Below are 13,959 nucleotides of genomic sequence, written 5' to 3' on the forward strand. Positions count from 1 at the left end.
TTTCATTTCTTCGCCCTGGTGTTAATGCAGGGAGTGTTTTAACACTAGATTCCCTCTAACTGAGAATGAAGTTGATTGATTAAACTATGTCTTTACATGGAAGATATAATAGAAAATTCATTATAATAGTACTCAAAACAAAGTTCCTTGATCTCTCATCATTCGCAAGCTAGCTTAACTTTAGCTTTATGTTCAATTGAAGATTTAGAAATTCTTGTAAAAGTTAAGTATATAAATAAGAAATATCTCAAATTTGAATTTGAATAGCAGAACCTAAAACCAAATCATATTAAAACAAAAATATTTTACGAAACTACAAAATAACACTGACTCAAAAATCGAACTAGCATTCGTGGTACCTACATACATCATTTACGAGTGTGTCACGTCAGTTTCTTATAAAATTCATGGCCACCCTACAACTGATGGTAATAAGGATATACAATACTAACTTAACTGTTACTTACAAAGCGTGATATACTCCATTCTAACTGGACGTGCGTACATCATGTATGGAACAATGTTGAAAGTATTCCTTTTTTTCTTTATCTTCGATGGAAGTTTAGCTGTCATTTATAAAGTTAATGGTAAGTTAAAAGTTTTTAATGTTTTTATTGAGGACCATTTTATAATTCTAAATATTTTATTAATACATATAGGTTAAGATGTTTCTATTTGTTTACTTAGATCCTGCACCTATCATGCCCCTAGGAAGTCTAAGCCGACATTATATATCTAAAAAGCTTTGTTGAACGCGCTGATCTTAAGGAAGACTGGTTCTAATTGGAAATATATTTAATAATTTAATAATCGTCGCTAATAATTGTCGTATAAATGCCGCAGTAAAACACTAGTATCACGATATTACAATTTTAATATTGTTCGGGATCCAATATCCGCTTTTGTCTTTGATGTTAACCTCAATAGATGATAACAATATCGACTTGACATGTTTGAACTATATCTAACATCCGGATTTTTATTCTTACAATTTGAATAATAGTTTTTGTGTATGACATAATTTCTCAAAAGAAATTTATCTTTGCCTCTCATCAGTATAAAAACCATTGAGGCCAGTGGCGGCGGAGGGCACAAGCTTGCGTCTGCGAGAAACGTTTTGAGTTCGATTCCTACTAGAGGAAATTAATTGTTATATATTATTATTTCTTCGCTCCGTGGCAACAAAACGCGGTGTTGAGTTTCGCCACTCAAATTAATCAAGAATTCGGCGAAAAGTAGGAAACGGAACAACGAAAAGTATGTTAACGATATTTAGAACGGTTTACTGCGTCTAGTCCGTGGTCACAAGTAGCCAATCTACATCGTAAGTGGAGAGTTTTCTAAATTATATTTTCATATGCGCGAATAATCCGATCAAAATAGATTCATTTTAAATGTACTTAAATCAAAAAATTAACTACATATCTTATTTTATCTATACTTCTATACTAATAGCAATATTAAAAAGTCTAAGAATTTATTTGGTGAACACACTAAACTAGGGTTTTGAAGAAAAACCCATTTTTAAGATCCTTTTTGCGTTGTACTATCCTTATATCGAGGCTATAAACTTTATCATGTAACTCGCTCAGCACCCACGAGGGCGAAGGCGCTAATCTAGGAACCAAAGGCGAACTCTAATTTTAAATATGCTTATTAAGAGATGAGTAAGTTAGGGCAAAATAATTTTAAGTTTTGATATCGTAAGCCTTGGTATCTAGAAATATATAAAAAACTAAATTCTGTAAAGGAAATAAGTATATGGGTATAAACAAAATATCCTTTAGATTAAATAATCATTAGTTTTGGAAATTACGTAAATAAATCAATAATAATTAATATAAAAAATTGTACAATTTAATCCGTGTTTTCTTAAACTTTAACTTTTAATAATTATTATTTATTTTTATTTGTTAAGGTACATGACCTTAATAAATAATAATATAATATAAGACACTAATATAATAATTATTATTCATTACATCGGTTTTTTTTCTAACTCCGTATCTCGTATATAGCAGGGTAGGTAGAGAAAACCTAATGTTAACACACTGAGACGTCGAAAGTAGTGCTAAGCCACTCTGCTTGCTAAATTTTTAACACATAGCGTGTTGAGTGGCGGAACTCACCACTGTAAATTAAATATTACCATTCCACAACCAGGAATCGAACTCAAACATATCAATAAGTCGAAAACTGTTGCACTGCTCCATAATAACAATTATTATACCTGTATAGTCTACAATACGTGCTATTAAGTCATTTCCTTAAAGTGTATACTTGAACTGTAGGTCAATGTAATGTCCAGTGACAAGTTACAAGTGGCCTTCCTTAGAAGCTAATTTCGCAAATTTAGACCTATTTGAGTGTTGGGTGCAAGCTCTCAAAACTTAGTTTAGTTACGTACGCAATGCAATGCCGCAAAAATTCGGGGCAAAGTGAAAAAATGAGAGTTTGATATGTATGTATCAACAATACATATTTTTAAACCCTAAAGATAAATATGCACTTATACTATGTCTGTTTGCCCAATAATTTCTCAGAAACTAAAAGTGATGCAGAGACAAACGTCGACGGATTATGAGAAATAGGTTATAATATAATTGTTATATTTCAACTGCACGTATTCCCAGCATCGGGGGTCAAAAGCTAAATAAATATAAATAATAATTAATTACCTCGAGTGGGGATCGAACCCATAACCGTCGTATTACAGTCACACTCTTCTGGCTGCTGCGCCACGTCGACGTCGCCTTGCAATGAATAATAATCGTGAAATATACAGTAGAATTGAGAACCTCCTTTTCTTACAAAAGTCGGCTAAAAATCAAACATCTTTTTTACTTCCGACTTCAACAGTTGGTGTCTTTTATATAAAACCCTTGTTTTCTCAGTACTTAAGTATAGTATGAACATGTTTCCAAAACTTTTAAGAAGGCTATTTAAATTCTTTGCGCTTATTATAATACCGACATAAACATTTTCCTTATTGTCAGTGTTATCTAGATCGTATTATTATGACCATTTTACCTTTTATATGGTCAAAATTATATTGGCGGAAATAATGTGAAAGAATATTAAACGGAGAAGAATGACAAGACTTTAAATAGATAGATAGATATTTTTTCTTTGCTTCACGGTGTATCCCTCACTTAGTAGGATAGGCAGAAGGAGCCTAGAAAACTATCGTTAAGACACTTCTGCTGAATTCTAGAGGCGTGTTGACCGGCGGAACTCAACACCTTGGCCTGTACGTACTAAATATTATTTTGTCTTATCAAATAGTGCATTAAGGACTGCGATTGCTATTTACAGTGTAGCATACAGAATGGTAATTATTACCACAAAATAAAAATGTTAACAGCCGAGACATCATTGAGACCTACTATGTTGCACATGACATTGATTGACAAGTGTTAGAGTCTGGTTGTGTCGATTTCTAGATAAAATTCTTTATTTCATTTTATTTTTTAAGGAGGCAAACAGGACCCAGTTCCTAACGATTCTCCAATTTCTTATTTATTAACGGAACGTTAGACCGCGTTATGTCGTACCAGGGGCTGGAAATGAAAATTATTCCAAACTTTTATCGATATTGATGTACGTACTTACGTCGTTACCAAATCCTAATAACGCATTAAGTAGGATATGGTAACAAGGCAAAGCACAGCGCTAAGTGCGAGCACAGAAAATGGGAAATTAAAATATCTTGATGGGAACACTAGGTTCCCAGGGTTCCCCTATCTACTCTGTACGTCTGCTATGTATGGGATACAGCGTGTAGCTATAAAACATACATTAAGCCAACATCAACAAAATCTAATTTATAAACAAAAAGTTAATAATTGTGACCGCAAATTACTTACGGAAATATACGGATTAACCCTTTTGTACTGATAAGCTGTTAGAAACGAGATCATTTTAATGTTTCATATTTTTTTGGTTAATGTTATTATAGTTATTACTATGGCATAATTGAATTTCCTTTAAGTACCCAAGTTCGTTATATTAGGTTAGTTTCATTTTGAAAACTTATAATTTCTAGATAAGATGTCTTAAAGAAAATAGAAGAAAGGATTTGTTTTCTTCCATGTTCTTAAGTAAAAAGTGTACTTTGATTGACATAAGTTTGAAATCGTAACGTCACTTCCACTGAGACACTTCCGTTTCACATTTTCCGCCGAATCCTAGCAGTGTTGAGTGGCAGAACTCAACGCTGCACTTTGAATCTTTGTCAAAGCGAAGAAACGAACTATAAACTGTGTGCATTATACTAAATGTAATAATTTTTTGTGTCAGTCCGCTCCTTTTGATCGTGATGTTATCAGCTTTCCTCGATAAATAGACTAAAAGACAAAAAAAAATCTTAAATCGACTCCACAGTTCCTGAGATTAGCGCCTTGAAACTCTTCATCTTTATAAGATATATAAAAGTACATATATATAAATTTAAAACGTTATTTATTCAAATAGATTTTTACAAGCACATAAATAAGGATATTTTCGTATGAATTTTAGTTTTTTAGAAGTGTAAATATTTTAAGATTCAAATTCACTCTTATTACAGAAACTGAGTATTTAAAAATGCCACCGCTCTTCGCTATGGACGACTATGATACATGTATGGAGCCTGGCGGCGTGTACTGTTTGGCAGATTACGAGCTCCACAGCAAAGACTACTCTGAACTATTAAATTTTATAAAGGTGAAGTATTTATATATTCTATTTTTAACCGGTTTTCTTAATACGTCGACGTATTTACAAGTCAAAAAAAAACAAGAATTGGACCATACATCCCCCTTCATTATATCAACGCCATAAACTGAGAACAGAACATCAAGAATCTGTAGAATCAGGGTAGTTGATAACGAAAGCTTAGCATGGTCAATCTTGAGGCCAGTCGTGATCGTGGCGTTTGTATTTCATATTTGCATTTCTTCGCTCTGGTGTCGAGGAAAAAGCACGTCTTAACAGTTAGTGTTTTATTGTATGGTACGATATAACTATTAAGAAGTACTAGTGCGAGTAGAAGTAATCGACGTATCAGCGAGAGGAAACCGAGGAACCTGCTATGTGCGGGACATAGCGTTAAGTTAAAAAAGTAACATTAAAATCTTGAGTTGGTTTTAATTTTGAAACTTTTAATATACGTTGACGGCACATATTTTTACGTTAAAATATGTTTATTTAAAACATTAATATGAATATTCAAAAATATACAAACTTTAACGCTTTTTATTTATTTGCATATTAACTAAAAAAATATTTTAAAGAAAAAATATTTCTTTAATTATCACCGTTTAGAGAGAAAAATATTTAAACATGTTGTCATTTAAGTGATTATATCACATATTATAATTATTAGTGCTATTGTAAAGATTGGTGTTAAGAGTTCAAGCTTATATTTATAAGTGAATATCCTTGTAAACTACACACGTGACTCTTGAATAGGTAAAATAATTCCTTCAGTCCTCTAGAGCAGAATAGACAGGTACCCTCTGCCTACCACGAGTACCACGCTATGCGCGGGATATAGCGTGATGGTAAAAGAATTGTTTTTAATAATAAGTCAGCCCCAGATAAATAAACAATTTCAACAACAACTAAGTTTGATATTTTTAACATTATAAGGAAATTGAAAGAATTGAATTGATTGAAAGGAAAATATAATTTCAAAAGCGAATAAAATTTTGAAACCTTCCAAGCGCTCTGACTAGTAAGGTATACGTTTTCATCAATTTACTTGAAGATTCTGATTTGCTCAATAAAATGTATTTATTTATGTTGTTAGCATCTCTGCGGGAATATTTTTACTAAATTATTCTACCCAAAGATAATTGCTTAGAATTGAATTTGATAATTTGCATCTCGTGAGATGGGGGTACGCACTGAGGGAAGGGGGACATAAGTCTCCCTGTGACTGTGGCGCGGATTCACAAACGATGGCACACTTACTCTCCTGGCCGAAATGTCCAATCACCTGCTCACATGACGGTCTGATGGAGGCAACAGATGCCGCAGTCGACGTGGCTAAATACTGGCAAAATATGATATGAATTCTCCATTCCATTGACACGAAGAAGAAGATTGCTTAGAATTATCTTTTAAGGAGATAGAATGTACATATTTTAAATAGTCTTAGACTTCAAATAGAGAGAGGAACTCAGACAATGGCGGTGAACGTTATTAAAAATTTCAAAAGAGTCTTTAAATCTATATTATCCAACTGTTCCAAGTCGCAAGCACTTCTCTGAACTCCTCGACTTCCATTGCGATGGTCATCCGCAGGGTTCCGCAGAGTTTATTTTTTTAGCATAACGCTGTAACCTGCACATAGCAGGGTTGATAGAGGGAAGCTGGGAACGTAGTCCGAGGATACTCCAATCGCCATTCGACACATGCTTCTCCACTTTCCGTCGATTTTTAACGCTTAAGACATTGCGTGTTTAGTGGCGGCACTTAACACCGTGCTTAACCCGATAACCAGAGCGTAGAAATTACAATAATATTAAATATCTCATGCCCTCGACTGGGAATCAAAACCACAGTCATCGCTTTTAAAGTTGCACGCTTGTGCTCATGACTACATCGGAGTTTCTTTTATATATAATTTGTATAAATATTTCTTTTTACATAATTATAAAAACAATATAATTATATTTAATAAACACTCGTCAACACTGAACCAGACCTTATCTACCTCTTGGAAAATTATATGTTTCTGTAACCTCAACAAGGTTACTTTATTTATTGCTGTTTATGGAATAAATAAAAATGTATAATTTTTCACAATCGCGAATAAGTCCTAGTTAGACTTTTTCAATAAAATCTTTATACATTTTTTGAAATATTAAGGAATTAGCTAATGGAGGAAAATGACTCCTTCATTCAATTACATTGTAAAAATATTGAGATCTTAGTGGCGCAGAGGCAGATGCGTGTGACTGTTAATTTCGTGATAACTTGTTTTCTATTTCTACTCGTAGAAATAGAAATATTGAAATGTTTTCATGAGGCCAGTCGTGGCGAAGAGGTACAAAGTAAGACAGTAAATGAGACAGGTTGTGGGTTCGAATCCCCGCTAGAAGAAATGAAATATTAATCTTTATGTCGTTTCTGCGCCTGTTCCCTTTTGCTTCGACAGGCCTCTAAAAGAATCCAAAAAATATTTTTATACTATAAAAATATATTCTTTAATCTGAAGAAAATTGTAATGTAATCTGTAGTTTTGAATAAACTACTGCTAGGATACATGGTTAATTATTGCTAATTCATAAAATTTGCAAAAATTTACAATAAATCTAGTTTTTATTTTGGCTAATGATTGTAAGACTGATAAAGTGCATGTAAACCGTAAAGTACACATAAATTAAAACAACTTTAAACATATAAAGCGCATCATTAAAAAATATATATTTAATATTTCCATTTCCTCGCTCTGGTAATGAGGCAAAGCGCGGCGTTGACTCAACGCACAATGTCTTGAAATTTCGGCGGAAAGTGAGGAAAAAAATGTATTTGTTTATATTTTATATTTCAATATAAGACAAAGAGAGTCGTCAATTACACCAAGACTGGGTGCCCGTGTCCTATCCAAAATAATCTGGAGCTCACTCAAAATTTTTTGCTAAAAAGAATTAAGACTGAAAAATTATAAGGCCGTCGTGGCACCAGTGGATGATTGTACAAACCGAAACGAGACGGATCTATTTCCACTCAGGGGATTAAAATATTTAATATTTCCATTTTTTCGCTTTGATAATAAGGCAATCCACGTAGTTGAGTTGCGCAACTCAATATGCAATGCCTCAAGAATTTGGAAATAGAGATCAGTTCGACGAAAAAAGATAATTATTAACTACATGTATATGTACTATGACTATCTTATTTAAAGTATTTTTAATTGTATGATATTTTTTTTCTACAACAATTTACAGGAGTATTCAGATCACAAAATAAAACACTTCAACCACACAGTCATACACAGAGGTACCTGCGCCACCAGATACACCACCCACCTAAACCATACATTGGAAACAACACCGGACCTAAAGAGCTACCTCGAAGAATCCGTCAACGAAACTATATGGGAGAAATATAAAATAGAAGCGAAATTAGCAAAATTCCATTATTGTAAGAGATATGATGAGAAAATTATTTTGGATGCGACAGATTTCGCGATGGCAGCCGTATGCGCCATAATACTAATACTTAATATAATTGGTAGCTTTTACGACATTATTATTTGCGAAGAGGATATTAAAAAAGGTAATTAATAAATACAATATTGTTTATTATTGTATGAAAGCATGTATTGGCGTGTTAATTTTGAATGACTGTAAATGATTCTAGATTCGAATCCAGGAGTGGGTTAGGCAGAGTATTTTTTTAGCTGTTCTGCATAGGTATACCATGATAGGCAGCCTAGTGTTAGTGCGTGTCGAGTGGTGATACGTCCACCACTTTGTTTAAGAAGAGGGAAAATAAAAATAATTCCATTCCCTCAAGAAGAAGATCCTACATAAAACCGTCACTTATACGATAACACGTCTCACTGTGCTGATGACAAGTTTATTAGTCAACTTTTACGAATTTTTAAACTTAATTACAGAGTTCTCTTCTTCGTTATATTATATATATTATTCGAGTATGTTTTTGCTTTTATGATAATAATCTAAAAACACCATAATAAACGTTCGCAATAAAATATTATACAACAATTATAAAGTTAATGTTTGTAATCTTGGAAATGCTAAATCATACGTCACGCATATTAATTACAATGTAAACAAGCACAATTATTTTGTTGACTTTATGTTGAATTTAAATTTTCATCACTAAGGAAAAGAATATATTGAAGAGATTCACGTTTCTCTAATTTAGCAGGGTTGTCAGAGAAGAAGTAAGAGACTCATTCTTCACTTTCTTCCTTTCTTCGAAACCGTGCAAGCAAAATGGCAGTACTCAAAGCCACTTTTAAAAACAATTCATTTCTCCGCCGGAAAGTCGCACTCAGACCTGTCGCGTTTCTAGTGAGACGCAATGCCGCGGCGCCACGATGGCCTCACTAAGTTCACTACCTATCTTACTTATATACTTAAAATGATATATCTTATAGATAACAAATAATAAGGTTTTAATTGATGATACCAATCACAGATTAAAATCTCACGTAAGGTAATGTTAATAGATTTATTAGACCCGCGGCTTCGCTATTGTAAATCACGCTTAAACACTTTCATGGGAATCGGTCGAATAATTTACGCATTAAAATATAAAAACGTTTGGTTTTTATTTTAACACATATTAACTCAGTCAATACAGCGTTTACTTACGCCACTCAACACAAAATCTCGCCAGAATTCCGCGGAAAGTTCCGTCTGCCTGCTTCGCCCGTCTGTCAGCGTAAAGCTAAAAAACATAAAAGAACTAGCTTGTTTGTCTAAAAAAACGTCTTTTAGTCATTTCTACAATAGTCAAACAGCAAAACGATGACAAACGTGAAATATATAGAATTTTTCTAATTCTATTTTTCTCAATTTTTTTTTTGTTTTTTTTACAGGCAATCCATATTTACTAGCGTTTTCGCTAAAAAGAAATTGGGCCAAACTAGTGGCGCCTGGTGGAAGAGGATCTGACCCAAGATTTGAAAGACTGAAACTATTTAATGGACTAAGGTACTTATTCAATTTTATTTTTTTGCCTCACGCTGTATCCCGTACATATCAAAATAGATAGGGACCTGGGAATCTAAAAAATTAAAGATCTGAAATATCTGATGAAATTATAATTAATAACATAGATTGTCGTACTTAAATAAAACATTTCTTTTAATTGCTATGGTTATGAAATTGATAGAGACTCATGAATATTACTCTATTTAAATTGGCTTTGTTTCTTCACTGTGGTAACACAAAGTGTAATCCTAATTCTGAGATCGATCTTGAGCTGAAGTTTCTATTCATAGATTATTAAAATGGCATCTGCGGATCGATCACAGAGTTGAGAGCAGTTTAAGGATACAAGCTGTAATCACAGTCGCAAGTATATCACGCGTATAGGAGAGAGGGCAGCCATTAAATTATTATGTATTTTTTTATCTCTTTATTTATTTTTAAGCCTAGTTTTAGGAGAGCAATAATACGCTTTCACAGTTAATAATTTAGAAAAGCAAGTAAAAGATAAAAAATAAATTATTATATTGGATCAAAAATATTATAAAATTATAAAAAATGCAATTAATATTTATATTTCAGATCAATGACAATGGCATGCGTCATTTTCTCACACACCGCGCTCATCATGTCGGTTACATATGTTGAAAATCCCTTATACTTGGAGAGGGTAACTTTTTTTATAAGTTATAATATCTTACTATATTAATTTTTTAAATAATTAAGGACTGTGTGGCTGTAAACGCGAGGATTGTGGGTTTATTTCGCACTTGGGAGAATAAATTAAATTAAAAAATAAATTAAATATTGTCATTATTCTTGCTCTGGAAACAACACAAAGCGCGGCGTTGAGTTCCACCACGCAACACGCAATGCTTCCAGAATTTGGCGGAAAATAGGAGGCAGGTGTTTTAACACTAGACTCCCTCTGCCTACGTTACTACATGCGGAATGCAGCGTAAACTGAATGGAGGATCCTAAATGCATTTTAATATTTGTATAATTTTCAGGCTTACGATGATCCCCTGAAGCAAATTCTCTACAACGGCAGTTTGGTCACTCACACTTTCTTCGTAATGTCCAGTTTCTTGCTGGCGTTTAACTTACAGGTCCTCGCCGAGAAGCGCGAGGTGACGTGGTCGCATATACCGACAGGCATTATATTTAGATGGATTAGGTAATAAAAAAATAAATAAATAGCAATGGGTAAGCCTTAGTAAAAGCCTTCTGCTACAGGAAAACCGAATATAACCAAAAATTAATATCCTTAATAAAAATTGCAACAATTTTATTTATTTATTTTCAAAATTATTTCAGGCTAACTCCCACCTACTTCTTCATAATAGCATCTATTTGCACTTGGGTGAGGCATTTGAACACTGGCCCTCTCTGGGACTTGATAGTGACATACGAATCTAACGTATGCAGGCAGTACTGGTGGGCGAACATATTCTATTTCAATAATTACATTTATCCAAATGATGTCTGTTTTCCTCAAGGATGGTAAGTTTTATTTATTATTTTACTTTTACCTATTATTCCGAATATAACACGATAGGCAAGGAGAACGGAGAGTACTGTAAAAGGTCTCCTGCCTCCGCTCTTTTTTCTGCTCTTTTATTAGATTTTATATAAAGATCCGCACATAGCAGACATAGATTAGGTAGGCAGATGGAACATAGTTATCCCTCCTTACTCTCCGTTGAATGAACTGGTTCATTCAACGGAGAGTTAACCAGAATGGGAAAATTGTTGCCTTTACAGTTTCATACAGTGTCATACTTTTCGTCGATGACCTATCTCTGCGTACATAATTCGCAACTTAAAAATATTTGAATTTGAACTTGAAAGTCAAAGGGAATCTGGCAATCTTATACTAGGTTTAAAACACTATATTTCGATTCAGAAACACTTCTACTCCCGTTTCTCATTTTCTGCCTAATACTTGTGAAGCAATGCGTATTGAGTGGCGAAATTCGTCGCGTTTTGCCTCTAAATTTAAATTATCTTTTCTTTTCATCAGGTATTTAGCAGCAGATACTCAACTCTTTATTTTAGCCATTACCCTGTTTGTGCTCATCCAAAATCCACGCTACAGGAAGTTCACTCTCATAACGCTTCTTTTAGCGTCTATAGTGATAACAAGCGCTCATACTTACTTTGACAACTTAAATGCGGTTGTCATACAATCTCCCGAGTAAGGAAATATTTTTTATTTATCTTTTTCTGTTAAGCCGTCGTGTTGCAGTGAGAATAATCATATTTAAATATTTTAAATTCCCTTGTTATGGAAGACAAGGCGGCGTGTTGTGTTTCTAAAATGGGGAACCGAGTGTTTTCGCACTAGATTCCCTCTGCCTAACCTGCTATTACTCATAAAACCTGAAGTTTAGTATCTATTGGAGCATGGATAATACTCTAGAATCTCTGATTTAAAATAATCTATTTTTCAGATCATATCGTTCTCTTTACATCCACGACGATACATTTAATCTAGTCTACATTAGAGGACATACGAATCTCTCCACTTACGTGCTAGGGCTCGCCGCGGGCTTCCTTTGCTACAAGTGGCAAACAGAGGAAAAGGATATGTCTAAATATAAGGTTAGTACAAAAAATACTGTAAAAGCACAATTTTGAGTCGATTTATGATAATTATGTTAGACTTGAGAACTTATTCAGATTTGTATCAATTTTTATACTACGGTAAAATATAACGACTTGAAACTTTTGTAGCAACTTTGTATTTTTTAAATTATTTTATTAAAAAAGAAATTACTTTATAAATATTTTAATTTTTAGAAATATCGTATCGTCGTGTGGTCGCTGTTCCCATTGGGCGTGGCGATCATTCTATCTGGCGGTTTCTTCTACATCGACGACTACACACCATCAACTCTAGTGACAGTTACTTACGCGTGTCTATACAAACCCTTGTTCCAATTGTGTGTTGTTATGTTTATACTAAGTGTTATATTCAAATTAGAAAGTAAGTATGTTTCATTTTATTTCTCATTGAGGCCAGTAGTGGCACAAAGGCACAAAGTGTGACTATAAAACCGTTTGGTTGTGGGTTCGATCCCCACTCGGGGAGTGATTTATTATTTCAATTTATATTTCCATTTATTCGCTTTGGTGTCGACTTCCGCCACTCAACACGCAATGCCTCCAGAATCCATGATAGAATCCATGTAGTCGGGGACAACTAAGTACTAAAATCACTTTTATTTCATATACGTTCTTTTCAGCTGTTTACCGAGGTATAGTGGAGTGGCGAGGATTCTCATGGATGGGCAGAGTGTCCTATTGCGCGTTCTTACTGCACACTATATTTCAAAGGACTTATATAGGAAGTCAAACTACCACTTTAACTATGTCGGATTATAATGTGGTAAGTTGGGATTTTTTCATTTTTTCATTAGTTAGAAAAAAAAATAGCAAGTAATAAATGCTTTGTTATGTCCCGCCACTCAACATGCAATACGACAACACAAGGTCCCCAGGTTCCCTTTGCCTACTATGGTTTGTGCAGGATTCAACGTGAAGCTAAAAAAAATAAAACCATCGTAGCGCAGTGTACAGCGTCATTTTCCTGCCCTGACAAAACAAAAGAGCGGCGTTAAGTTCCGCCACTCAACTACTAGTAGTATGGATGGACTAGATTATCTTTATCTACCCTGAAAAAAAAACAAAATATTAAGAAATTCTCTGTTGAGATTAATGCACATTATTCTGTAATGTTGCGTACTACGTTTTGTCAAAAATAAATAAAAAAAATATTATATATTTAAATCACCTCAATAAACTAAATTTGCTGTTTAACTTTTAGATTTTATCTTAAAAAAACTGTTTGGCTATATTTTTTTTGTTTTTACTGTTGTAGAATTTATTTTGCGTCATAAATGTCTGTAAGAAGAATTATTTTCGACAATTTTTTTTGGAGGAATTCTGGAGGCATTCTTTGCTAGAGCTAGGGAATTTCCTCGAATGGAAATTGGACCCACGTTTAAAGTCACACGTTTATGGGCACAAGGGTGCGCCACGACTGGCCTCAAAATTAAACTAATAGATTAACTTTTTAATAATTCCTTTTATTTTCAGCTAATTCTGCTTAGTGCATCGATCTTCTTCTCATTTTTATGTGGAGCTGGACTCTGGGTTCTAGTCGAGGCGCCCGTCGCTGGACTCACTAAAGCTTTATTGACTAAGAAAAAAGAGTGAATGTTATAGTAAATGTAAAATTAGTGCAATATTATTGTAATAAATGTAACGTATAGGTGTTTTA

The 13,959-nt window shown here is 33.6% G+C and overlaps 1 protein-coding gene across 1 annotated transcript; it reads left to right on the forward strand.

The window, feature by feature from the left end:
- Positions 1-455: 455 nt before the first annotated feature.
- On the forward strand, positions 456-13,959 carry LOC146532322 (nose resistant to fluoxetine protein 6-like). Its single transcript, XM_085197253.1, has 12 exons — positions 456-587; positions 4,568-4,704; positions 7,938-8,268; positions 9,563-9,677; positions 10,257-10,344; positions 10,685-10,851; positions 10,992-11,177; positions 11,698-11,871; positions 12,128-12,278; positions 12,477-12,663; positions 12,923-13,065; positions 13,776-13,959. The coding sequence occupies exons 1-12, from the start codon at positions 509-511 to the stop codon at positions 13,893-13,895; spliced, it is 1,878 nt and encodes a 625-aa protein (XP_085053379.1). The 5' UTR covers positions 456-508; the 3' UTR covers positions 13,896-13,959.

This window comes from Heliconius melpomene, chromosome 14 (assembly GCF_056956725.1).
Source record: "Heliconius melpomene rosina isolate 202511_hmr_F chromosome 14, ASM5695672v1, whole genome shotgun sequence".
In the NCBI taxonomy this organism is placed as follows: Eukaryota; Metazoa; Arthropoda; class Insecta; order Lepidoptera; family Nymphalidae; genus Heliconius; species Heliconius melpomene.